General features: G+C 42.4%; 1 protein-coding gene across 1 annotated transcript in view; it reads right to left on the bottom strand.

Annotated features, from left to right (window-relative positions):
* The window catches only part of LOC132778501 (aromatic-L-amino-acid decarboxylase-like), a 167,920-nt gene that overhangs the window by 46,947 nt on the left and 94,484 nt on the right, over positions 1-26,489 (bottom strand). The window contains exons 2-3 of the mRNA XM_060781519.2: positions 12,300-12,519; positions 4,558-4,671 (exon numbers count right to left, since the gene is read on the bottom strand). Coding sequence (XP_060637502.2) covers positions 4,558-4,671; positions 12,300-12,500 — 315 coding nt within the window. The 5' untranslated portion in view covers positions 12,501-12,519. The remainder of the gene's footprint in view (positions 1-4,557; positions 4,672-12,299; positions 12,520-26,489) is intronic.

Raw genomic sequence — 26,489 nt, 5'->3', positions numbered from 1 at the left:
TCAATAAGCCTGGTGAGACAATAAGCACCAAAGTTTCCCTATTTCCAAATAAATCTCATCAGGATGAAGCAAGGCCACCGAAACTTATTTTCTATTCCAGCTCGAAAGGATGATGACCACAGTAATCTGCCAAAGGAGCCGATATAACTTTTTGGCAGGTAAATAATAATAATAATAATAACAACAACAACAACAACACTTTATTTGTACCCCGCTACCCTCTCCCCAAGGGACTCGGTGTGGCTTACATGAGGCCGAGCCCAAACACAACAGTACAAGCAATAATACATCAATACAAGCAGTTAAAATAAAAACATAGACAATAAAATACAACAATACGTTATCACTAAGACAACACACAATTAAAACTGTGGGAAGGCCAAATGTAAAGTTAAAATTGAAAATAATGCTGGAACAAGGATGAAAGGTGATAATGGCGTTTGTGGAGGGGCATACGAGCAGACCTAAAAATGTAAAGTGCTTTGGAGGACAAAGTGCTACGGGATCATTATTATTCCGGGAAGGCACACTGGAACAGCCACATCTTCAAGCTCCTTCTAAAGACTGCCAAAGTTGGGGCCTGTCTGATGTCCTTAGGGAGTGAGTTCCAGAGTTGAGGGGCCACCACCGAAAAGGCCCTCTCCCTCGTCCCCACCAATTGCGCCTGCGATGCTGGTGGGATTGAGAGCAGGGTCTCTCCAGATGATAGAAGAGATCTTGTGGGTTCATATACAGAGATGCTGTCACGCAGGTAGGTGGGTTCCAAACCATTCAGGGCTTTATAGGTAAGAACCTGCACATTATTATTTACTTATTTTATTACTTTACTTGTATACCGCAGTTTCTCAGCCTGCCCGGCGACTCAACGTGGTTTGAATTGGGTCCGGTAAATGAAAGGCAACCAGTGGAGCTCCTTGAACAGGACGGTTGACCGCTCCCTGTAAGGAGCTCCAGTTAACAGCCTGGCTGCCACCCGTTGGATCATCTGAAAATTTCGGGCCGTTTTCAAGGGCAACCCCACGTAGAGTGCACTGCAGTAATCCAGTTTAGAGGTGACTAAGGCGTGGACCACCTTGGCCAGATCCGCCTTCCCGAGGTACTGTCACAGTTGGTGAACAAGTCTTAATTGTGCAAAGGCCCTCCTGGCCACCACCGACGCTTGAGCCTCAAACGTAAGTGAAGAATCCAGGAGGACCCCCAAATTGCAGACCTGTGGCTTCAGGGGGAGTGCAACCCCATCCAGCACAGGTTGCCACCCAATACCCCGATCCGGTTTACGATCAACCAGGAGGACCTCTGTCTTATCAGGATTTATCTTTAGCTTGTTCATCCTCATCCAGACAGCCACATTGGTCAGGCACTCGTCTAGCACTCGAGGGGCTTCCTTGGAGTTAGACTTTTTCCATAAATACAGAATATATACAGTTGTCAAATTCAAATTTCCTACACATGCCCCCCCCCCCAGCCAGCTTCTCTGTGATTGGTTGTGATGTCAGCGAGCCGGGAGGAACAGCCAGGGGGCGATGCAGCTTGTCCAATTAGAGCCAGAGCCCCACTTCGGCCGCTCAGCCAATGATGAGAGAGGAGGCAGGCAACAGTGGAAACAATGAAAAAAGTCATGATGGTGGATTTATGAATGGCCCTTCCCGAACCTGAATGATATGCAATCAAAGACGATAGCTCTAAGCCCTCCAACCTGATCTTGACTATTTACATAGAGTCTGGAAACAACATTTTCGTCTGGCCCTAAAGAGCCAATCCATTATCAAAGAGTTTGGTGATATTGGCTGTTTTGATAAGATCTTGGATTCTTTCCTGGGATGGGGAATGGCTTTGTGAGGATAAATGGCAATATCCTCTTCCCCTTGTAGTCCTTTATGTCAGGTGATTACCATGTCCATGAGCCCCCATAGGTTGGGGGTCTAGTCTAAGTATAGGGGCTATTTTGTTATTGTCCATGCTTAAGAGTTTTCTGCCAAGTCCATTGTTGACCCAGGAAGTCTTGCAAAACCTGAGTCCTGAGATGCTGGGCATAGTTCATGAAGAGGTCACCTTGCTTGATATTTTATATAGGCATACATACATATCATAAACGGGAATATGGGGCATATGCGGAGGTCATATGGGAAAGGGGAACATGCAGGGTTGGGGTAAGATCTGTCTTGGTCATTCAGAGTCCATGAAGGTTGATGCAAAGTTCATACAAGCACTGAGCAGCCGAAGTCCATTCATAAAACAGGCGATTCATTCATAAAAAAGGAGTCCAATCCATAAAAGCAACCAAATTGGCCTGATGCTGGCATGGGTCACAGGAATAACACATGAGGAGCTTTCTGGGGTCAACGGCAACATGGGGCATCATTACAAGGTGACACGCACAAGAAAGAAAGAAAGAAATTATTTTATTATTTATTATTTACTTTGCTTCTATACCGCTGTTCTCAGCCCGGGGTCGACTCACAGCGGTGTACAACATAGGAAGAACAAAATTCAAGACACCAGTATAAAAAACACAATTCACAATCCAGCATTATACAAAACATCGTCATTACTACGAAAACCATTCAGCGTCGTCTCATCGTCCTAATCACAATCCAGTATCATTTTCCGTTGTTCCATTCCTATCGTCATTACCAATCATTGCACTTCTTGTTCGAACGCCTTCTTGAACAACCAAGTCTTTAATTTTCTGCGGAATATCGTCAAGGATGGAGCCAGTCTAATGTCCACGGGAAGGGTGTTCCACAGCCGAGGAGCCACCACCGAGAAGGCCCTATCTCTCGTCCCCGCCAGCCGTGTCTGTGAAGCAGGCGGGATCGAGAGCAGGGCCTCCCCGGAAGACCTCAAAGTCCTGGCGGGCTCGTAGGTCGAGATGCAGTTGGAAAGAAAGAAAGAAAGAAAGAAAGAAAGAAAGGGTACATGAACATCGTTGCCATGCAAGACCATGGAACTATGGAAAAAGTCTTAGGTTCCCACATGGGGGATTATGGGCTGGTAGTTATGGGATGGGGGAGAGAGTGGAAAGGAATGGAATGGAAAAGGGAAAAAAGGAAACAAAACAGGACTTGAGATGTGAAAAGACTATGTGTGTGTGTGTGTTTTGGTAGGATATGTTTTTGTCCAGTTTCAGCAAAGGTGAGTCAAAAATTATACAGAAAAGCAAGAATGGACAAGAAAGATGGGATTTCAGAAATAAGGGCAAGGTTATAAAATATTATTTACTTGGCATTTCCCCTTTTGCTAGCCTCAGACAAAAGACCTTGGTATCCCTTTGTTTGAGAATCACTGACTGATGGGAAGCAACTGACAGTAGTTAGTTCTTGTTTCAGGCAAAGCTCAGGCTAGGCCCAAACTAAAAGGTCAAATACCTTTTGAGACAAAGTTTTCAGTAAATTATAGCAGTTACCCTCTGCTATAAATATATGAAATATAGAGCATAAATCTTGATTAAATGTGCACACCATCTAACCTGTTGTGGTTGTTAGTCCTTCTACAGATTGCCCAAAACCCAACTTTTATTATATCATTCCAGCCTGGTGTCCTTGGCAAAACTATGGATTCCCTAATTATAAACTATTTTTATTGGGGGCGGGGGGGGGGGGGGTCATGTTTGGCAACATGTTCGTTGGACTAGCTCCAACTAGTCCAACGCTCGGCAGCCATGATACTAACAGGAGCGGAGCACAGGGAGCATACAACTCCTCTGCTGCATCAGCTCCACTGGCTGCCGATTTGCTACCGGGCTCAATTCAAAGTACTAGCGTTGGCCTATAAAGCCCTAAACGGTTCTGGCCCAAGCTACCTATCCGAACTGATCTCTGCCTATGAACCCACCAGGACTCTAAGATCTTCTGGGGAGGCCCTGCTCTCAATCCCGCCTGCATCACAAGCACGGCTGGCGGGGACGAGGGACAGGGCCTTCTCTGTGGTGGCCCCTCGGCTGTGGAACGCCCTTCCCATGGACATTAGATCAGCTCCTTCGTTAATGGTGTTTCGAAGAAAACTAAAAACCTGGCTGTTTGAACAGGCATTCGGATAAACAGTGCAATGAGTACGATGAATATAGGAACGGAATTATGGATGACAAATTGGATCACGACTCTAGTTACGAGACGTTAATGTGTTGTTATTGATGTGTCATTACTTTGTATACTATGCTGTTAATGGTTTTTAAATTGTATGTTGTTATGATTGACTTTTTGCTCTTGTTGTGAACCGCGTTGAGTCGCCTACGGGCTGAGAAACTGCGGTATACAAGCAAAGTAAATAAATAAATAAATAAACATTGGTGGGAGAAGAAATTGAGTGCAGAGTTTTTTTATTTTTGTAACAGCTTTACAAGTTATCTGCAGTCGGTTTTGAGTCTGGCTGGTTAAAAAGTCACTTTACAGTCAATTAAAGAGAGGGAAAAGGAGCCCAGGGCTTTAAGTTTAAAGTTTAAGGGAATCCGAGAAGCCAGGAACAAATGACTTAAGTGACTGTTCATTTGTATAACTTTCCCCATAAATATTTGTGTTGTAATGATCTACAGAACACATCTACAAAGAACTTTCTTACCCAAGAAAATCCATTACATCCAATGCCAGTAGACAGCATGTCAGCCAGAATTGCTGGGAAAGAGTTGGCAGTCGGAAAGAAGGCAAAGAAGTACGGACTATGCCAGTGAGTCACCTGAGGCAAAGGAAAACAAGCATTCATTAGGAGGAACGGGACTTGGTTATGCAGAACTGAAAACATGGTGCCTACAAGTTATCATACTATGAATGTTTGCATAGTCTTATCCTGACACATATGGGTTCAAATTAAAATTCAATGTGCAGTCAGCAGAACATCCCTTGCAAACAATATTATCATAACTACACAAAATTGAAGTACTTTGATATTGACAAGCTGGAATGTGTCCAGAGGAGGGCGACTAAAATGATCAAGGGTCTGGAGAACAAGCCCTATGAGGAGCGGCTTAGGGAACTGGGCATGTTTAGCCTGAAGAAGAGAAGGCTGAGAGGAGATATGATAGCCATGTATAAATATGTGAGAGGAAGCCACAGGGAGGAGGGAGCAAGCTTGTTTTCTGCTTCCTTGGAGACTAGGACGCGGAACAATGGCTTCAAACTACAAGAGAGGAGATTCCATCTGAACATGAGGAAGAACTTCCTGACTGTGAGAGCCGTTCAGCAGTGGAACTCTCTGCCCCGGAATGTGGTGGAGGCTCCTTCTTTGGAAGCTTTTAAACAGAGGCTGGATGGCCATTTGTCAGGGGTGATTTGAATGTAATATTCCTGCTTCTTGGCAGGGGGTTGGACTGGATGGCCCATGAGGTCTCTTCCAACTCTTTGATTCTATGATTCTATGATTCTATACTTTGTCCACATCATGAGGAGACAGCAAAGCCTAGAGAAGACAATTATGCTGGGGAAAGTGGAAGGCAAAAGGAAGAGGGGCTGACCAAGGGCAAGATGGATGGATGGCATCCTTGAAGTGACTGGACTGACCTTGAAGGAGCTGGGGGTGGTGACGGCCGACAGGGAGCTCTGGCGTGGGCTGGTCCATGAGGTCACGAAGAGTCGGAGACGACTAAATGAATGAACAACAACAAGATGAGAATCATTCTTTCTCTCTCTCTCTCTCTCTCTCTCTCTCACATACACACACACACACACATACATTGCACCGGGACTGTGGTGCAGCTGTCTGAGTGTCAGCTGCATTAAGATCACTTCTGACTACAAGGTCATGAGTTCGAAGCCAACCCGGGTCGGAGTGAGCTTCCAGCCAATTGTGTAGCTTGTTGTCGACCTTTGCAAGCCGAAAGACAGTTGCATCTGTCAAGTAGGAAAATTAGGTACCAACTATGTGTAAGGAGGCTAATTTAACTAATTTACGAGGCCATAAAAAAGACTCCAGCAAAGCACTCCAGCAAAAGCATGTGGGGAATGCGGAAGTACTTCATCAGTGTCGCAGATGGATGATGAAAGCAACAGCTCCCCTGTGGCCAGAAAAGGTTAAATAGCCTCTGACTGGTTTGTCTATATCTGTTGCGTGTCTTTGGCATTGAATGTTTGCCATGTATGTGTAATCCGCCCTGAGTCCCCTGCGGGGTGACAAGGGCGGAATATAAATACTGTAAATAAATAAATAAATAAATACACCTGCATGTGGATCTATCCACTCAAGATAGCAATGCACTTTAAGCTTTCTGGATATTTTAATCTATATTGCACATGTAAAATTAGCAAATGAGGGAGAAGACTACACTGTATCATGTTGTTCCTGATATATTTAGTGTCCAAAATTAGTTATCATACTATGAATGTTTGCATAGTCTTATCCTGACACATATGGGTTCAAATTAAAATTCAATGTGCAGTCAGCAGAACATCCCTTGCAAACAATATTATCATAACTACACAAAATTGAAGTACTTTGTCCACATCATGAGGAGACAGCAAAGCCTAGAGAAGACAATGATGCTGGGGAAAGTGGAAGGCAAAAGGAAGAGGGGCCGACCAAGGGCAAGATGGATGGATGGCATCCTTGAAGTGAATGGACTGACCTTGAAGGAGCTGGGGCTGACAGGGAGCTCTGGCGTGGGCTAGTCCATGAGGTCACGAAGAGTCGGAGACGACTGAATGAATGAACAACAACACAAAATTAACAGCATATCAATCTTCAGAATGGCTGTCAGTGAATATGAACTGTTGTTCATAATAAAACCTTTGGATATATGGTGTCTCTAACACTAAGAAAAGCAAACGAGAAAAATCATAGTTAATGTGTCTGAATCTTGAATAGTGTCTTAACAAATTAAATGCAAAATTAGAAAATAGGAAATCAAAGAAGTAAAATGAAAAATTGATCACAGTGTAACATACAGTTACTGTATTAAACATGTCAATGGAAAATGCATGTGTTCCTAATAACTAAGGATCATGGGGAGTGTGCCGTCACACCCAAACGCTTTAAAGATAAACTGCGATGTGCTGCTCTCTTTGTCTGGGCGGACCGCTGGGATTTTTCTTTAAAATCTCAAACTTTCTGAGTAATTGAGTCCACTTCGGGTATGGAACAGCAAACAGGGTATTTATTAGGGCTGGGCGGTTTCGTTCGATAATTTCGTAATTCATTATTAATTCGTATTTAAATTAGCTTACAATCCGATATTGAGCCATGCAGGAGTAATTAAAAATCGAAACAATTTTTTCAATTTATTTCGTAAATGTTTCATAATTGTTTCATAATTGTTTCGATATTATTTCGAAATTGTTTCGAAATTGTTTCAAAATTGTTTCGAAATTATTTCCGTATGTCTGGTGCAAGTTTTATAGTTGTTGTTTGTTTTATCAGTGATAAAAAATAAATTATCACACCAACAGTCAACAACAGAGGGAGAGGGAAGCTTCAGAAGTTCCCCCTGTCCCATTTGGAGGTTTTTTTTAGCATATTGCGCAATTGCGTCCGCCATTAACGAATCGATTCGAAATTAACGAAATTTTGAAATCTCAAAATTTCGGAAGTATTTAGAATTTGGAAACGCTAGCGCCCCCTGGAAACGAATCGAGTTTAGAAACAAATTTTTCCGTGGTTACCCAGCCCTAGTATTTATTTCCAAAGTCCTTGCAGACTTGGCACAGCTTATCAACGTTACAAACAGTCAATTGGTAAAAACAGAGATGAGCTTTCTTGCATTCAGATATTGAGGTAACCTTCCTCCAAAAGGTATAAAGAATTCTGGAATCCTTCTGCCCTAACCTTGAGCTCCTATGGTTAGAAAAAAGCAGGGTTTTTTCCCTATCTATAGCTCAAAGTTAGCTGTGGAGGCAAATGCTCAATACTATCTATCTAACTCAATAGTTCTTTCTCAATAAACTCAATACTCAATACTTTCTCAATAGCTTTTCTATTAATCTATCTATGATTTCTCTATAAACTCAATAAGCTTCTGTATCTATCTGTCTCAATTTTCAATATCTATCTATAATATCTCAATTTATCTTTTTATCTATAATTCAATTGTACTTGCAATAGGTTCTTGTGGGTTTTTTCGGGCTATAGGGCCATGTTCTAGAGGCATTTCTCATGACGTTTCGCCTGCATCTATGGCAAGCATCCTCAGAGGTAGTGAGGTCTGTTGGAATTAGGACAATGGGTTTATATATCTGTGGAATGACTGGGGTGGGGCAAGGAGCTCTTCCCTGCTGGAACTGGGTGTGAATGTTTCAACTGATCACCTTCATTAGCATTTGAAGGCCTGCCTGAGCCTGGGAAAATCTCTTGCTGGGAGGTGTTAAGATGTGCCTGGTTGTTTCCTCTCTGTTGTTTTGCTGTTGTGATTTTTGAGTTTTTTAATACTGGTAGCCAGATTTTGTTCATTTTCATGGTCTCTTCCTTTCTGTTGAAATTGTCCACATGCTTGTGGATTTCAATGGCTTCTCTGTGTAGTCTGACATGGTGGTTATTGGTGTGGTCCAGCATTTCTGTGTTCTCAAATAATATGTTGTGTCCAGGCTGGTTCATCAGGTGCTCTGCTATGGCTGACTTCTCTGGTTGAAGTAGTCTGCAGTGTCTTTCATGTTCCTTGATGCGTGTCTGGGCGCTGCGTTTGGTGGTCCCTATGTAGACTTGTCCACAGCTGCATGGTACACGGTAGACTCCTGCAGAGGTGAGAGGATCCCTCTTGTCCTTTGCTGAACGTAGCATTTGTTGGATTTTCTTGGTGGGTTTGTAGATTGTTTGTATGTTGTGTTTCCTCATCAGCTTCCCTATGCGGTCAGTGGTTCCCTTGATGTATGGCAAGAACACTTTTCCTCTTCCTCTTCCTCTTCCAGCAGGGAAGAGCTCCTTGCCCCACCCCAGCCATTCCACAGATATATAAACCCATTGTCCTAATTCCAACAGACCTCACTACCTCTGAGGATGCTTGCCATAGATGCAGGCGAAACGTCAGGAGAAATGCCTCTAGAACATGGCCTTATAGCCCGAAAAAACCCACAAGAATTCCAGCCATGAAAGCCTTGCAATGATTTTCTCAGAGCTCCCCTGTTCTGGCCACAAGAACATCTGAATCCTTTCTTTAGACTGAAGAGACAGGGGAGACTCTAAAATGGAGATTCCTTCCCTGGGAGAAAGGGCGGGCTCTAAACTCAAAGAGCTGCTCTCTAGGCCAATAGCTGCAAAGGATCTGCAGATTGGCTTTCCTGCCTCTGAAACTGCTAACCTGTTAGGGCTTTGCAAAGCTGCAGCAGCCCTGAGAGAAATGCAAAGGAAAGCACTCCAAACAACTAAAACGGTAATGTAAACCAGGCTCCTGGGAGACGGATCGGGGAGACACAATTGAATTCAACAAATTATCATGTCTATAAGCAGAAACAAGTAGCCAAAACAGAAGGAATTAACATTCTTGCACTTATTCAGCCTCTGCATGTGGCAGAATGCAAAGTAGAGGTGAACAATTGGTTCTGCTAGTGGTGCTGCTGGAAATGATTTGTGTGTGGCTATTTACACACTTCTACTTAACATAAAATACATTTATGTACATGCATTGTGGGGAAAACGCAGATTAGAAATGCAGACACTTTTAATGAGTTTGTCACAAGAAATGTGTAGTTGATTATAAACATCTTACTAAGACGTGTGATGTGTGTGGTATTAATAGGGCTACTTTTTAAAAGTCATGCCAGATTATTTTTTTTTCCTTTTTAAATCTTTTTTTTTAAGATGTGTGATGTGTATGGGGCTACTTTTTAAAAGTCATGCCAGACTATTTTCTTTCCTTTTTAATCTTTTTGTAGAGTAACAAACTTGGTAGATTAAGACAATGTTGTGAATGTAGCATAGTATAACAACAGCAGCGATTTGGCTGAGTAGTAGAGAGATTTTTAAAATTCAAATCTTTAGATGGGGAAATGTATGTAAAAATAATCCCAACCGCTGCTTCGTCAAATTACAATGATGACACCACCACTACAGACTAGCTCACCAAAATATAGAGCTCACAAAAATATAGAAGGAGTATAGTTGTTGAACCAGCTAAATATTTAAAAGTTAGGAACTAGGAACCACTGGAACTGAGAGACTTAAAATGATTGTTTAAAAGATTTCCGCTGCCACCATATTAACAATAAACAGGCTGAGGTATTATTGAGAGGTTGTTCAGTAACACACTCTGTGTCACTATAATATTCTCAGAAGCTGCTGGAAGCTGACTTGAATAATGCTTTAACCACAAAGGTATTCACACTGAGGCTTGTATAAGCTGATAAAAATAACAAGAACATTTATTGAACAGGCTTGAATATTTCAGGTACAAATGCTTGATGGTTTCAGTAAATGACTGGCATAAAAAAACTTGTGGTTATGTTTGAGTAAGGATCTTAAAACATCTGGGTTACAAGTCTTAATAATTTCAACACATAAAATTACTTCAGGAAATGAATCTCTGAAAGTAACTCCCAAAAATCCCCCTTTGGAATCTAGCCAAAACCCTGAACTAGCCTTCCTTAGGAAATTAACAGACCACTAACAGTATTCTAGCTATATTCACACAGTATTCTAGCTATATTTTCAACAGCTATCCTGAATACTATTCAAAAGACTGACCCAAAATTCTTCTTCAAAACCCAAACTGCTCTCACTAACACCTATACTTCTTCTCTCTACCCTTTCCAAACTCTCACTGGCAAACTGGAACCTCAAACCTCAGTTTAAAAGACACTTTCTTCCTTCAGCCCACTTAGGCTCCACCCCCATCTCTCTAACCAATCCTAGCCTTCTGATTTTCCCTCCTAGACTAGAACACGCCCCCTTAAGGCAAACCTAACCTAAGATGGCTTCTCCCTGTTTCCCTTTCCTAAAATTAATGTCGTGGCTTCACCAGGCCCACTTCCTTGGGCTTTTGCCAGCTAGTTAAGGTAAGGGACTCATTACACATAGCTTGATTTCAGCAAGATTTTTGACAAGGTTTTCCACTATATTCTTGCAAACAAGCTACTAAAATATGGACTAGACTTTTTTGACTCAAGGAGCCCTTTTTAAAAATCAACTTCTATGGTGGAGTTCCTTAGACCTACCCTATGTCTTCCAGGTTTATGGTTTATGATTTCTAGGATGGAATTGAGGCATCAGATAACATCAAATTAGGAGAAGCAGTCAACAGTGTTATGTTCTGTGACAGATAAAAAAGCAAATGTAATTCTAGACTGTATCAATAGGAATGCAGGATTGTAGTGTCCAGACACCCCTTGCAATTAGGCTTGGGCGATCCAGTTCGTTAATTTCGTAATTCGTTATTAATTCGTATTTCAATTAGCTTACGATCCAATATCGAGCAATGCAGGAATAGTGTGAGGGGTAACTAAGAATCGAAACAATTTTTCCAATTTTCGTAATTATTTTCATAATTTTGTAATTATATTTTATAATATACAATTATAATATAATATATAATAATATAATATAATAATATTATAATAATACAATATACATTATATATTATATTATATTATATTATTATAATACTATTATATTATAGTATTGTATATATTATTATATTATATATTATATTACTATATTATTATTATATTATAATTGTATATTATAATATATGTAATATATTATAATATAATGTAATATATATAATATAACATATTATAATATAATGTAATATAATATAATATAATATACAATTATAATATAATAATAATATAATATACAATTATATAATATAATAATATTATAATATAATATACAACAATATAATATAATCATATTATAATAATATAATATAATATAGTTGTTGGGAAGCTTCAGAAGTTCCCCCTGTCCCGTTTGGAGGTTTTTTAGCATATTGCGCAATCGCGTCCGCCATTAACGAATCGATTCGTAATTTTACGAAATTTCGTATATTTTGAAATTTTTTAAAATAAAATTTCAGAATTCTTTAAAAAAACAAAACGCAAGGACCCCCTAAAAACGAAACGAGTTTAGAACCAAATTTTTCCGTGGTTACCCAAGCCTACTTGCAATATCATATTCAGTTCTGTGCAGTACAATTCAAGAAGAATATGGACAAGCTAGAATGTGCCCAGATTAGGGGCAAAAACATTGTGAAGAGTCAGAAAATCAAAATTTATGAGGAGCAGATTCGAAAATTGGGTGTGCTTAGCTAAGAGATGAACATTTTAAATATCTGACATTTAGTCTTCTGAAAAATGGAGCAAGCTTATTTTCATTCTACAAACCAAGATGAGAGAATGCATAGACTCATCAAAGCTCCTTTGCATTCACAACTTAGCAAGTCTTACCCCAGGCATAATGATCTTTTCAACATCTTTAAGAATGTTTTCATAAGTTTCAGGTTCTTCAGGAGCTGAATCTGGAAGAAGAGGTCTCAGGTAACCAGGCTGGACATCAGGAAAGACCTGCCTCTTTTCTATCTTCTCAAGATAGTCAGCAATATAGTCCACCATCTCTTTCCCTCTTTTTCGGAACTCTGCGGCATCCATATCAAGAATTCAGAACAATCTAATAGAAACAAATTGGGAGGTTTTTTTAAGTTGACTATTTTCTGTATAAGGAAGTCTGATACATATAAACAATATGTTTGTAGGCAGGGCCGTAGCCAGAAAAAAAATTCGGGAGGGGTTGAAATTTTCGGGGGGGGGGGGTGAAATTTTCGCGGGGGGGGGGGTTGAAACCTGCCTCCTAGCTCACGCTGAAGCAAAGAGCACAGCAGGGGGCAGAGCAACCTTCAATAGCCTGCAGCTCCGCCCTTGTCAACCACCTCCACCAAGTCTGGCCTCCTTAATGAGAGCATTCAACATCTCTCCCCCCCCCCCCCCAACTTGGTTGCTTCACTACTGTTCTGCCGCGCGCTGGGTCTGTAAATAATTGTCTTTAGAACAGGATGTGCAACCTTTGCCCAGCGGGAAGCCAGGGGGCCTAAAGAGAAGTTCTCAGAGGTTTCCACCACAAACAGTCTTTAGATGGCTTCAGAAGTACAACAAAGCCTTTTATTAATGAACAATCAAACAGAAACTTCTCTTGTCTTCAGTAAAGTTAAGTAAATTATTCCAAGCTTTTAGGCAACTGGTGAATTCCTAATCTTGCCCACGAAGGACAGGCAACTGTCTTCAATAACTTCTTCTTTAAAGGAAAATCCCCTTTTTAACTTCTCCCAGGCTGACTGTAATCTAACCCTTACTGATGTGGGCTCCGCTACCGGGTCGAACTGCGTCTCGAACGCCAAGTGGACCTACCAGCAAGGCAGTAGATGTACTCCAGCTGGAGTTCTTTGGTCTGTTTTCCTGGAAATTCTTTGGAGACTCTTAAGACCTTTCTCCCCCGGAAGGTCTTAAGGGTTGAAGCTGTTGTACAGGGGAAGCTTGCACACATCCTATACATAAGCTTACCTTGCTGAGACTAACTAAAAATGGCTCCCTTCCCTTCCCAATTGCCCTGAGCAAGGGGCGGGACCAAAACTTAACAATGATGGACAGGTGACTTGCCCTATGACTGCAACCAAAGAAGCCACCTATCTGCAGAGTCCCTGAAACCTAGGACTGCAAGCAAACATTTAATACAAAGGAAATAAAGTTGGAGCTCCTGGTACAGCTGTACCAGAACAACTACATCGGCTATTGCTGCAAGTAATGACAGTGTGAATAAATTGCCAATATTTGCTTGAAATAGTGCTTGCAGTTCTGGAGGGACTCTTGATTTTTTGCATCTCATAGACTTAGCATGGGGATTGGGTTAACCAGTTAAAATTCATGAGTAAACCAGGTTTTTTTAAAAAAAAATCTGAAACATTTCGGGAGGGGGGTTGAACCCCTAAACTCCCCCCCCCCCCTCGCTACGGGCCTGTTTGTAGGTAAGTTTGACCATGGGACCTCATCACATGAATGAGGTCCAGCACTGGGATTCTCCAGCCTCTGTGACAAATCATGACAGCAGTGGAGCAGCAGCAGGGCAAGTCTGGCACTGGTTGATACATCTCTACCCCCAGATTAGGACCCTTGATGGCAAACAAACAGCCCTATTTTGTCTGGATTCAGTTTCAATTAAGTTTTCTTTATCCAGCCCATCACCTCCTCCAGGCATTCATTCAGAGGAGACACACTATCTTAGCTAAAACTGTCTTTGAAGGCATGGAGAAATATATTTGGGTGTCATTAGCACACTAATAATACCTCACCCAATGCCTACAGATTATCTCTCCCAGCGGTTTCATGTAAATATTAAAGAGCATTGGGGATAGAATTTATTTTATTATTTATTTCACAGTTTTCTATACCGAGCTTCTCAACCTCATTGAGGGACTCAGCCCGGTTTCCAGCCATAAAAAACATATACACTCATTAAAATATCATATATCACAATTACAAAAACAACTTTAAAAACACTATATATAAAACTACAGCGGTCAGTCATCCTATTAAGATGGATCTACATCAACTTCCATCCAGGGTCCTATGGTGTTGTCTCATTCATCGAAGGCCTGACTCCACAGCCACGTCTTCACCCGTTTCCTAAATGTTAGGATGGATGGGGCGGTTCTGGCCTCCAGAGGGAGAGAGTTCCAGAGTCGCGGGGCCACCACCGAGAAGGCCCTGTCCCTCGTCCCCACCAGGCACGCTTGCGAGGCCGGTGGGACCGAGAGCAGGGCCTCTCCAGATGATCTTAATAATCTTGATGGTTCGTAGGGGAGAATACATGGCACCTTGTGGGCACCTTGAATGGCACCTTGTGGGACACCATGGCACCTTGTGGGACACCATGGCACCTTGTGGGACACCACATAATAGCTCCTTTTTGAGGAGCAGCTATCCCCAAGCAGAACCATCTGGAACCTGTCTTAAAGGTAGAAGGAGAACCACTGCAACATAGTGTCTCCGATTCCCAGTCCCTTGCCCCCGGCATTCCAGAAGGATAACATGGTCAATATAGGATCAGAATCCAAAATGATCTTAACATATTGGAGAGCTGGATAAAGAATAACTAAATAAACTTACCTTTTTTGTTTTTGTTTTCTTTTTCACTTTTCTCTCTTTTTTCTAATCTTTTTTTTCCTTTCAACTTTTTATCCCACTCTTATTTTATCGTATGTAATGTGTTTTACATGAAAACTCTCAATCAAACATTGCCTTAGAAATGTGACTTCACAAAGGCACAAATTATAAGTTGCAGTTTGCAAGCTCTAAAAAGACATTTTGTTTTACATAAGTGCATATTTTGCTAGAAGGCAAATACACATCTCTGGGATCCTTTTGTTCCGGCTGAAACAGTCAAGACAACTACTCTGAATTAAGCACAGTCTATATACAGATAAACCACAATTTTCAGCCATTACACATCCCTAGAAATGAAAGCTTCCAGGGATTGCATCCCTTTAATAACTGCCTTCCAGAATAGGCAACTTTCCTGATATGTTTGAACAGTGGTTCCTATCATCTAGGACTTGGGGGATGGAAGTGGAAAGTGTGGTGACTTGTGGACTGAATAAGGGTGAGATCACACAATGAAATGATTGGTGAGAGTATCATTCACCGTGCTTCATCTACCTGCCACCAGGCTGATCAAAAATCTATGGTAACCGAGAGGGTAAAAGTCAGAAAATGTGCATATCCAATTCTAGACTTGACCCAAAGATTTAGGTTCTACACTGTCCCTTAATTTGAGAGCCAAAGTGGAAAGGTAAACAATAGGTAACCCCCATCCACCTTGAAGGCGCAGGTTCGCAGCTTGGGTGTGATCCTGGACTCATCGCTGAGCCTGGAGCCCCAGGTCTCGGCGGTGACCAGGGGAGCATTTGCACAGCTTAGGCTCGTGCGCCAGTTGCGCCCGTACCTTGGGAAGTCTGACTTGGCAACGGTAGTCCACGCTCTGGTTACATCCCGTTTAGACTACTGCAACGCTCTCTACGTGGGGTTGCCCTTGAAGACGGCCCGGAAGCTTCAATTGGTCCAATGTGCGGCAGCCATGTTACTAACAGGAGCGGGACGCAGGGAGCATACAAAGCCCTTGTTGTTCCCTGCTCCACTGGCTGCCAATTTGCTACCGGGCTCAATTCAAGGTGCTGGCATTGGCCTATAAAGCCCTAAACGGTTCCGGTCCAAGATAGCTATTTGACCACATCTTGGCCTACGAGCCCACAAGAACTTTGAGATCATCCGGGGAGGCCCTGCTCTCGATCCCGCCTGCCTCACAGGCACGCCTGGCGGGGACGAGAGACAGGGCCTTCTCGGTGGTGGCTCCTCGGCTGTGGAACACCCTTCCCGTGGACATCAGACTAGCTCCTTCCCTGATGATATTCCGCAGGAAATTAAAGACCTGACAAGAAGGCGTTCGAACAAGAAGTGCAATAATTGGTAATGACGACAGGAATGGAACAACGGAAAATGATACTGGATTGTGGTTTAAACGATGAGACGACGTGAATGGCTGTTTGTATTATTGATATTGTTGATGTTTTTGATGATGATGATGATGTTTTAGATTGGGTCTTGAATTTTGAACCTTGTTCTTTCTATGTTGTACACCGCTGTGAGTTGCTCCCGGGCCGAGAACAGCGGTATATAAGCAAAGTAAATAAATAAATAAGTGGGAGGGAGTCCTGACTGTCTAGTGGTGTCGAATTTGGTTTGACACCACCAGACAGCCACCCTTACAGATCCCCCATTCTTGTCATCACAACGGCCAGCAGGGATGACATGACTTGCGTCAGTCACTTGTTACCACTATGTTGGCTGGGCCACCATAGTGATGCAGAGGAGGGAAGGGAGAGACAACGAATCAGTGCCTTCCTTCCTTTCCTCTTCCCTTCCTCAATTGCCTGGCCGATGCCACTCCAGGTGAGAAGCAATGGACACTATCCATGTCATGACTTCGACTGATATGCCAGCTGCACCCTTTCCTAGATTTGGAGGACTGTAAAACGGTAGTACATGTGCTGGTAACCTCCAAGTTGGACTTCCGCAATGTGCTTTACATTAGGCTACTTTTGTACCAAGTTCAGAAACTCCAGTTGATTCAAAATACATCCAGATTCCCTGAATAATAAATATGATGTAACTATTTTGAAAATTCTTACTGGCTTTAGCAGAAAAAAAATTAATACACATTTGAATATTTTTTAAGAATACAATTGACAGCTTATGTATTAGAGGAAAGCATGAGAACTGACATTTTAGAACAGATATCTTGGGGAAATTTTACTATGCTCTAGAATACTGAATCTCAAATAGTATACAGCTGTGTATTATACTAATTTTTGCAATCAATAATTACTCTGAGTCATACTATATTCAATAATTATAAATAAACAATTCAAAAGTGTTTGGCTCATTTATACACGGAATTGCTGCCACTGCTGTTACTACTGTTAGCTGAAATTTTAGGTTTTGTCTTGACATTATTTATTTATTTATTTATTTGCCTTACTCACAGCGGTTCACAACAAATACGAACAGCAAAAATTCAGTGCTACAGTATAGAAACAGTTAACAACCTAACACATTACACGACCCATTCACTGTCGTCTCGTCATCAAAAACATGTTCCAGATTCGTCATCCATTGTTCCATTCCAGTGTTCATTAACCAATCATTGCACTAATTATTCGAACGCCTGTTCAAACAGCCAGGTCTTCACTTTTTTGCGGAATACCATTAGAGATGGTGCTAGTCTAATGTCCGTAGGAAGGGCGTTCCACAGCCGAGGAGCCACCACCGAGAAGGCCCTATCTCTCGTCCCCACCAGCCGAGCTTGAGAAGCAGGCAGGATCGAGAGCAGGGTCTCCCCGGAAGATCTCAAAGTCCTGGTGGGTTCATAGGCAGAGATGCGGTCGGATAGGTAGCTTGGGCCGGAACCGTTTAGGGCTTTAAAGGCCAACGCCAGCACTTTGAATTCAGCCCGGTAGCAGATCGGTAGCCAGTGGAGTTGGCGTAACAGCGTAATTTGAAAATGTACTCGGTTTCAATTCCTATAAGCTGGGCCCTTAAAACTTGTTGTTTAGAAACACTATTCATTATTAAGCAACAGGTAATGAAGAATTAAACTACTACTTTCTTGAGTATACAAGCACTGTTCAAGTCGGATAGCAGTCTGCTTTTAGAGATGAAACACTGCATTTTCATTTCCTGATTTTATATTTTTGCTTTCCAAAATAATGTATAGAAGCAACATTTCTCTGCAGCAATGGCACATCCCGTATTATACATTTTGCTGGATTAAAATCAAACATTATTTGATTATAAACATCAAACAGTCTGCCTCTCCCCAAAACACTGATCATTTTAGAGAATCCCTACTGTGGATTAAGGCAAACTGTTGCATCTAGATGACATTTCTATAATCATTAAAAAGTCAAGATTTGTACTTACTGCAAGTGAGAGTTTGCTGCCTTTGTCGCTCGATCATCTGCTTTCCTTGTGACATAACGAAGAAGTTACCCATTTATATTAGATTAGCCACTTCCCATGAACCAATTGGAGGGGAGTGCTTTGCATTTTAACATTGTGCACGTCATTCTCCCCTCCTGCCTCCATCCATTCATCCACAAACATCACAAGTACTATTCCAAACACCAAAGCAAAACAGCTGGGAAATTGCATTCAGCTAAATTTATTTATTTATTTATTTATTTATTTATTTATTTATTTATTTATTATTTAAACTTATATGCCGCCACTCCCCTGGGGCTCGGAGCAGCTTACAAGAATAGCTAAAATCTAACAAAGTTTAAAAGCAATTTAAAACAATTTAAAAACAACAGTATCAAACATTAAAAGCCTGTCGAAACAGGTATGTCTTGCATGCCCTGCGGAAAGCTGGTAAGTCCCACAGGGCACGAACTTCAGGTGGCAGAGCATTCCAGACTGATGGCGCCACTGCTATGAAGGCTCTGCGTCTGGTTGCCGTTAGACGCAAGGTCTTGACACTGGGGACTTCCAATAGATCTTGGTCCTCAGAACGGAGGGATCTCTGGGGTTGGTAGGAGGTGAGACGATCCCTCAGATACATTGGCCCCAGACCATGCAAGGCCTTAAAGGTGAGTACCATCACTTTGAAAGTGATCCGGTGCTCAATTGGTAACCAATGCAGCTGTAATAAGATTGGTGTTATGTGGCATCTCATCGGAATTCCCGCAAGAAGCCGAGCAGCTGCATTTTGTACCAACTTGAGCTTCCGAATCACCGACAGAGGGAGGCCAATGTAGAGGGCGTTACAGTAGTCCAGTCTTGAGATGACCGTGGCCTGGATCACTGTAGCTAGGTCGTCCCTGGACAGGTAGGGGGCCAGCCGTCTAGCCTGCCGCAGGTGAAAGAAGGCGGTTCTGCTCACGGCGGAGACCTGGGCCTCCATTGTCAGCAGAGGGTCCAAAAGGACTCCCAGACTCTTTACCAATGATGACGGGCGTAACACCTCGCCATCCAGGGTGGGCAGATGGATGTCCCCACTGCCCGGTCCACCCAGCCATAGGTTCTCCGTCTTTGCTGGATTCACCCTCAACCTGCTGGCACACAGCCATCCAGTAACGGCCTCGAGGCACTGATGGAAACAATCAGGTACAGAGTCCGGTCGGCCTTCCATCTTCAGCACCAGCTGAGTGTCATCGGCATACTGATAACACTCAAGCCCAAAACCTCGAACCAGCTGAGCAAGTGGTCGCATATAGATGTTAAACAACAGAGGGGAGAGAATGGCCCCCTCAGGAACCCCACAAGATAGAGGGGACCTCTCAGAGACCAGGCCTCAGCTCTCCACTCGCTGTCCACGGTTGTGAAGAAAGGAGGACAGCCAGTTTAAAGCTGTCCCCCTGATTCCAGCAACAGCAAGGCGGTGGGTCAAGAGATTGTGGTTGACTGTCAAATGCTGCTGTGAGATCCAATAGCACAAGCAGCGCTGACCCGCCCCGGTCAAGCTGGCATCGAAGGTGATCCATGATGGAGACCAGCACAGTCTCTGTCCCGTGCCCCACACGGAAGCCGGACTGGAAGGGATCTAGTCTGGCTGTGTCGTCAAGGAATTGCTGCAACTGCTCCGCTGCTGACCTCTCAATCACCTTGCCCAGGAACGAGAGATTTGAAACTGGGCGGTAACTGGAGGGAACCGAGGGATCTAAATCTGGTTTCTTCAGCAAAGGAGAGACCACCGCCTCTTTTAAACCCATTAAGCTGGGCAATGCGTTTGTGTGTGGGGCGGGGGGGGGGAGTGTCAACCGCATGACTTCCCCTCTTTGCTTCCAGTGCATCGTGGGATGCCTCCGGTGTTGCCACAGTGGCAGCACGTGCCAGTTCCGCACTTTGCATAAGAGCATTCTGGCAGTTTAATTTTAAAAGGCACCCTCACCCTCAACATATCAATAGCCTCAACATATCAATAGCCTTTCATTACCAAAGGAGGCTCTAAAACAAATTTTATTTACTCGCATATAACCCACAATCACTGAGGTACGTATTTGGTATAATTATTATACCATACTGACAGAGTTGTATTTATGCATATAAGGAATATATATCTGCCTGTTTTGTTGGTAACACATCAAACAAAGGCATATGTGTGTACTCAGGATTAACCTAGGACTATATGTGACATAAGCTTAATGACAACTGCTTCCCTTGCATAAACTAAGACAAACACACGTGTAAATACTGCAAATGGAAACAGTTAAAACCAAAGAAAAGGGCATTAGATATTACAATAATTCAAACAAGTGGGTAAATAATTGTTGATACATTTTCAATTAGCTTGTCTTTCATCTGTCTTATACAGCTAAACAGCTCATGAATAATGCAACAGAATCAAGATCTGCTTATTATTATGTCTGTCAGCACTTCCCTCAAAAGTTATTTTTATTCACAAGATCCCTTGAAAAGCTGTCACAAGGCTAATGACCGCTTCACACAAGCTGCCAGAATGGGGCAAATCTGGTGACTGTTGTCGCGGGACGTAGGGAACCCGTCGACCCATGCCCCACACTACCCAGCTTACTATTAAGCTGGGCAATGCATTTGTGTGTGGGGCGGGGGGGGGGGGGGAGTGTCAACCGCATGACTTCCCCTCTTTGCTTCCAGTGCATCATGGGATGCCTCCGGTGTTGCCGCAGTGGCAGCACGTGCCGGTTCCGCACTTTACATAAGAGCATTCTGGCAGTTTAATTTTAAAAGGCGTATTAATGATGATCATTGTGAAGGTATATTATTTTAAAGAAAGTAACAAGATGTGAATATATACTTATATACAGTAAGGTAACATTCCAAACAACTTTTAATTAGCTCTAAAACGCTGAGTTGATGTTTTTAAGAGAACCTGGAACAAAGGTTAACTAGTAATACTGAGATCCCAGTTTAGTTGTTTTTTTAATTATTTACTTTTTCTCTGCTGTTTTCAAGATTTAAGGATAACCTGTATGGAACTATGGAGAAAACCTTGAGCCACAAGAAACTCAACTTTTGAAAAACTGTGTTTGACCAGCAAGAACGATTAAACCAGGAGGAAGAATTTTCTTCAATACTCTGATGATCTTTCTGTAATACTAGGCTTGGGTTGTTGTTGTTCATTCGTTCAGTCGTCTCCGACTCTTCGTGACGTCATGGACCAGCCCACGCCAGAGCTCCCTGTCGGCCGTTACCACCCCCAGCTCCCTCAAGGTCAGTCCAGTCACTTCAAGGATGCCATCCATCCATCTTGCCCTTGGTCGGCCCCTCTTCCTTTTGCCTTCCACTTTCCCCAGCATAATTGTCTTCTCTAGGCTTTCCTGTCTCCTCATGATGTGGCCAAAGTACTTCAACTTTGTCTCTAGTATCTTTCCCTCCAGTGAGCAGTCGGGCTTTATTTCCTGGAGGATGGACTGGTTGGATCTTCTCGCAGTCCAAGGCACTCTCAGAACTTTCCTCCAGCACCACAGCTCAAAAGCATCGATCTTCCTTCGCTCAGCCTTCCCTAAGGTCCAGCTCTCACATCCGTAGGTGACTACAGGGAATACCATGGCTTTGACTAGGCGGATCTTTCTTGCCAGTCTGATGTCTCTACTTGGGTAACAACGGAAAAATTTGGTTCTAAACTCGTTTCGTTTTTAGGGGGGCCCTTGCGTTTCGTTTTTTTAAAGAATTCCGAAATTTTCCTTTAAAAAAGTTCGAAATATACGAAATTTCGTAAAATTACGAATCGATTCGTTAATGGCGGACGCGATTGCACAATATGCTAAAAAACTCTCCAAATGGGACAGGGGGAACTTCTGAAGCTTCCCTCTCCCTCTGTTGTTGACTGTTGTTGTGATCATTTATTTTTTATCATTGATAAAACAAACAACAACTATAAAACTTGCACCAGACATACAGAAATAATTACGAAACAATTTCGGAACAATTTCGGAACAATTTTGAACCAATTACGAAACAATACGAAATAAATTGGAAAAAATGTTTCGATTTTTAATTACTCCTCACAGTAGTCCTGCATGGCTCAATATTGGATCGTAAGCTAATTTAAATACGAATTAATAACAAATTACGAAATTAACGAACGAAACTGCCCAAGCCTATGTAATACTATGAAACTGTAGAATATTAACCTTCTGTAACCCATTTAAACTCCCCCACACTTGCATCTCAGATTCAGGCAACAACAACCATATTGTCTGTAGCTTTGAACAATTCTTCCTCTGTGCATGAGGCAGGACATTGTGGATAAGCATACATATGTGGAGCTGTTTGTTCTGCTCCACAGTCACACAAAATGGAGGATTCTTCTAGGGACTGCCATTTTGCCAGGTTGTCTTTTGATCTGCCCACTCCACTTCTGAGTTTGTTCAGGGACTTCCAAGTTGCCCATTCTTGGTTTGCCCCTGGAGGCAGACCCTCTTAGGGGGGCATCCAATTGAGATTTCCTGGTTTAGCTGCCCAGAGGGATGCTCTTGCTACTCACTTTCTTGGGACCCATTGTTAGACAGACTTTTAATAAAATTCAGAACACAGGTCTGTATGTATTGCACCCTTACATTTCCTACAGAAATATGGTCCTAACTCCATCTTAGCCACTATAGAATCCATATGTATCCCACACAAAGATCGACAACAAGCTATTAATAATACTCTCCATGGATGCATCTTCACTGTAGAATTACTGCATCTTGACACCATTCAATGCCCAAGAATACTCAGATAAATCTTTGGCAGAGTTTGGAAAGACGAAGTACTCTGCCATTCACTCAAACTTTTAATACACTTTGAAAGCATCCAGCAATACTGTAACAAACCTCCTCTAAATGAATCTTGTTAAGAAAAAGTATGTGGCAAGGGGATGAAACCCATTTACATCTGGTTACATCCCGCTTAGACTACTGCAACGCTCTCTACGTGGGTTTGCCCTTGAAGACTGCTCGGAAGCTTCAAATGGTCCAACGTTCGGCAGCCAGATTGCTAACAGGAGCGGCACTCAGGGAGCACACCACTCCTCTGCTGCGCCAGCTCCACTGGCTGCCAATCTGCTACCGGGCACAATTCAAGGTGCTGGCTTTAGCCTATAAAGCCCTAAACGGTTCTGGCCCTACTTACCTCTCCGAACGCATCTCCACCTATGAACCTACTAGGACATTAAGATCGTCTGGGGAGGCCCTGCTCTCGGTCCCGCCCGCATCGCAGGCGCGGTTGGCGGGGACGAGAGACAGGGCCTTCTCGGTGGTGGCCCCTCGGCTGTGGAACGCCCTACCTGTGGACATCAGACAGGCCCCTTCACTGCTGGCATTCCGGAGGAAGGTCAAGACTTGGCTCTATGAACAAGCGTTTGGCTAATTAGTGCAATGAAATACAGTAAGATGGTACAACTGAACATAGGAATTGGTATAAAGGATTATGATTACGGATTCTGATTCTGATTCGTTTGCTGAGGTGCACGTCTATGATAATGATTGTTTTTGACTTGATATGTTTTGTATAACTGTGTTTTTAATTGCCTTTTTGATGTTATTGTGTTTAATCTTTTAGGGCTGGGCGGTTTCGTTTCGTTAATTCGTAATTCATTAATAATTCGTTAATTTTTTCAATTACAAAACGAGAACGAACCATTCTGGAGCAATTATTAAAAAAAATGAATTTTCAAAAACGTTTTGTAAATGCTTCGTATTTCGATATTGTATTCGTTTCGTTATTGTTTTGAGGTCGTTTCGTTATTATTTCCGCATGTCTGGGCCAGTTTTATGGTTTAATTAGTGAAAAAAAATTATAAAATCACACCAACAGTCAACAACAGAGGGAGAGGGAAGCTTCAGAAGGTTTTGGAGGTTTTTTAGCGTATTTCGCGGTCGCGTCCGCCATTAACGAATCGATTCGTTATTGTTTCGGAAATCGATTCGTTAATTTTTTACCATTTACGAAATTTCGTAAATATCGAACTTTTTAAAAGGAAAATTGTGTAATTATTTTAAATATCGAAACAAAAAAAAAACCCCAAATACAAATCGATTTTAGAAACAAATTTTTCCGTTGTTACCCAGGCCTATAATCTTTACTGTGTAAACCGCCTTGAGTCGCCATCTCGGCTGAGAAAGGCGGTATAGAAGTAAAGCAAATAAATAAATAAATAATAAATACATTTAATGTGGTCTTGATTTAATCAGAGGAGGTTTGTTTTTGCCTGCCCCGATGTCTGAAGGTACACTACAGTACAGTACAAGTCTAGTGCAATTGTAGCCCAGCACTCAAAACAGTGATACATATCATGAATCCCATCAGTAAAAAGATCCACTTAAGCAGAGAAGACTTTTATTCCAGATATTAGAAACACTAGCCTTCATTTAAATTGTCAGATAATATTTAAAACGTATTGTCGAAGGCTTTCATGGCCAGAATCACTGGGTTGTTGTAGGTTTTTCCGGGCTATATGGCCATGTTCTGGAGGCAATTTTTCTCCTGACGTTTCGCCTGCATCTATGGCAAGCATCCTCAGAGGTAGTGAGGTCTGTTGGAACTGGGGAAAATGGGTTTATATATCTGTGGAATGACCAGGGTGAGACAAAGGACTTTTGTTTGTTGGGGCTAGCTGTGAATGTTTCAGCTGATCACCTTGATTAGCATTCAACGGCTTGGAAGCGCCTAGGGGGAATCTTTTGTTTACAGTGATTTCATGTGCCTGTTTGTTTCCCCTCTGTTGTTTTGCTGCTGTAATTTTTGAGTTTTTTAATACTGGTAGCCAGATTTTGTTCATTTTCATGGTTTCTTCCTTTCTGTTGATATTGTCCATATGCTTGTGTATTTCAATGGCTTCTCTGTGTAGGGCTATAGGGCCATGTTCTAGAGGCATTTCTCCTGATGTTTCGCCTGCATCTATGGCAAGCATCCTCAGAGGTAGTGAGGTCTGTTGGAAATAGGAAAATGGGTTTATATATCTGTGGAATGACTGGGGTGGGGCAAAGAGCTCTCTGCTGAAGCTAGGTGTGAATGTTTCAGCTGACCACCTTCATTAGCATTTGAAGGCCTGGCTGAGCCTGGGAAAATGTTCTGTTGAGAGGTGTTAAGATGTGCCTGGTTGTTTCCTCTCTGCTGTTTTGCTGTTGTAATTTTAGAGTTTTTTTTAATACTGGTAGCCAGATTTTGTTCATTTTCATGGTTTCTTCCTTTCTGTTGAAATTGTCCACATACTTGTGGATTTCAATGGCTTCTCTGTGTAGTCTGACATGGTGGTTGTGAGAATGGTCCAGCACTTCTGTGTTCTCAAATAATATGCTGTGTCCAGGTTGGTTCATCAGGTGCTGATTTCTATGGCTGATTTCTCTGGTTGGAGTAGTTTGCAGTGCCTTTCATGTTCCTTGATGCGTGTCTGGGCAATGCTGCATTTGGTGGTCCCTATGTAGACTTGTCCACAGCTGCATGGTACACGGTAGACTCCTGCAGAGGTGAGTGGATCCCTCTTGTCATTTGCTGAACATAGCATTTGTTGGATTTTCTTGGTGGGTTTGTAGATTGTTTGTATGTTGTGTTTCCTCATCAGTTTCCCTATGCGGTCAGTGGTTCCCTTGGTTCTGCACTAGTTATGCTAAGTTCTCACCTGCTTTGCTTCTGAAACATATGAGATTGATCGTGTACATCAGGGGTCCTCAAACTTTTTAAACAGAGTGCCAGACTTTTTAAACAGTTTGAGGGTCACAGTCCCTCAAACTGTTGGAGGGCCAGATTATAATTTGGAGGGGGGAAAAACATGAATGAATTCCTATGCACACTGCACATATCTTATTTGTAGTTCAAAAACACTTAGAAACAATACAATAATTAAAATGAAGAACAATTTTAAAAAATATAAATCTTATTAGTATTTCAATGGGAAGTGTGGGCCTGCTTTTGGCTGATGATATAGGATTGTTGTTGTTGTGTGCTTTCAAGTCATTTCAGACTTAGATTGACCCTGAGCGAGGGCCGGGTAAATGACCTTGGAGGGCCGTATCCGGCCCCCGGGCCATAGTTTGAGGACTCCTGGTGTCTATGATGCCCTTGTGATAT

This window comes from Anolis sagrei, chromosome 6 (genome assembly GCF_037176765.1).
Source record: "Anolis sagrei isolate rAnoSag1 chromosome 6, rAnoSag1.mat, whole genome shotgun sequence".
NCBI classification, from domain to species: Eukaryota; Metazoa; Chordata; class Lepidosauria; order Squamata; family Dactyloidae; genus Anolis; species Anolis sagrei.
Note: the sequence above shows the minus strand (reverse complement) of the source record. Positions and strands in the feature narration are given on the sequence as shown.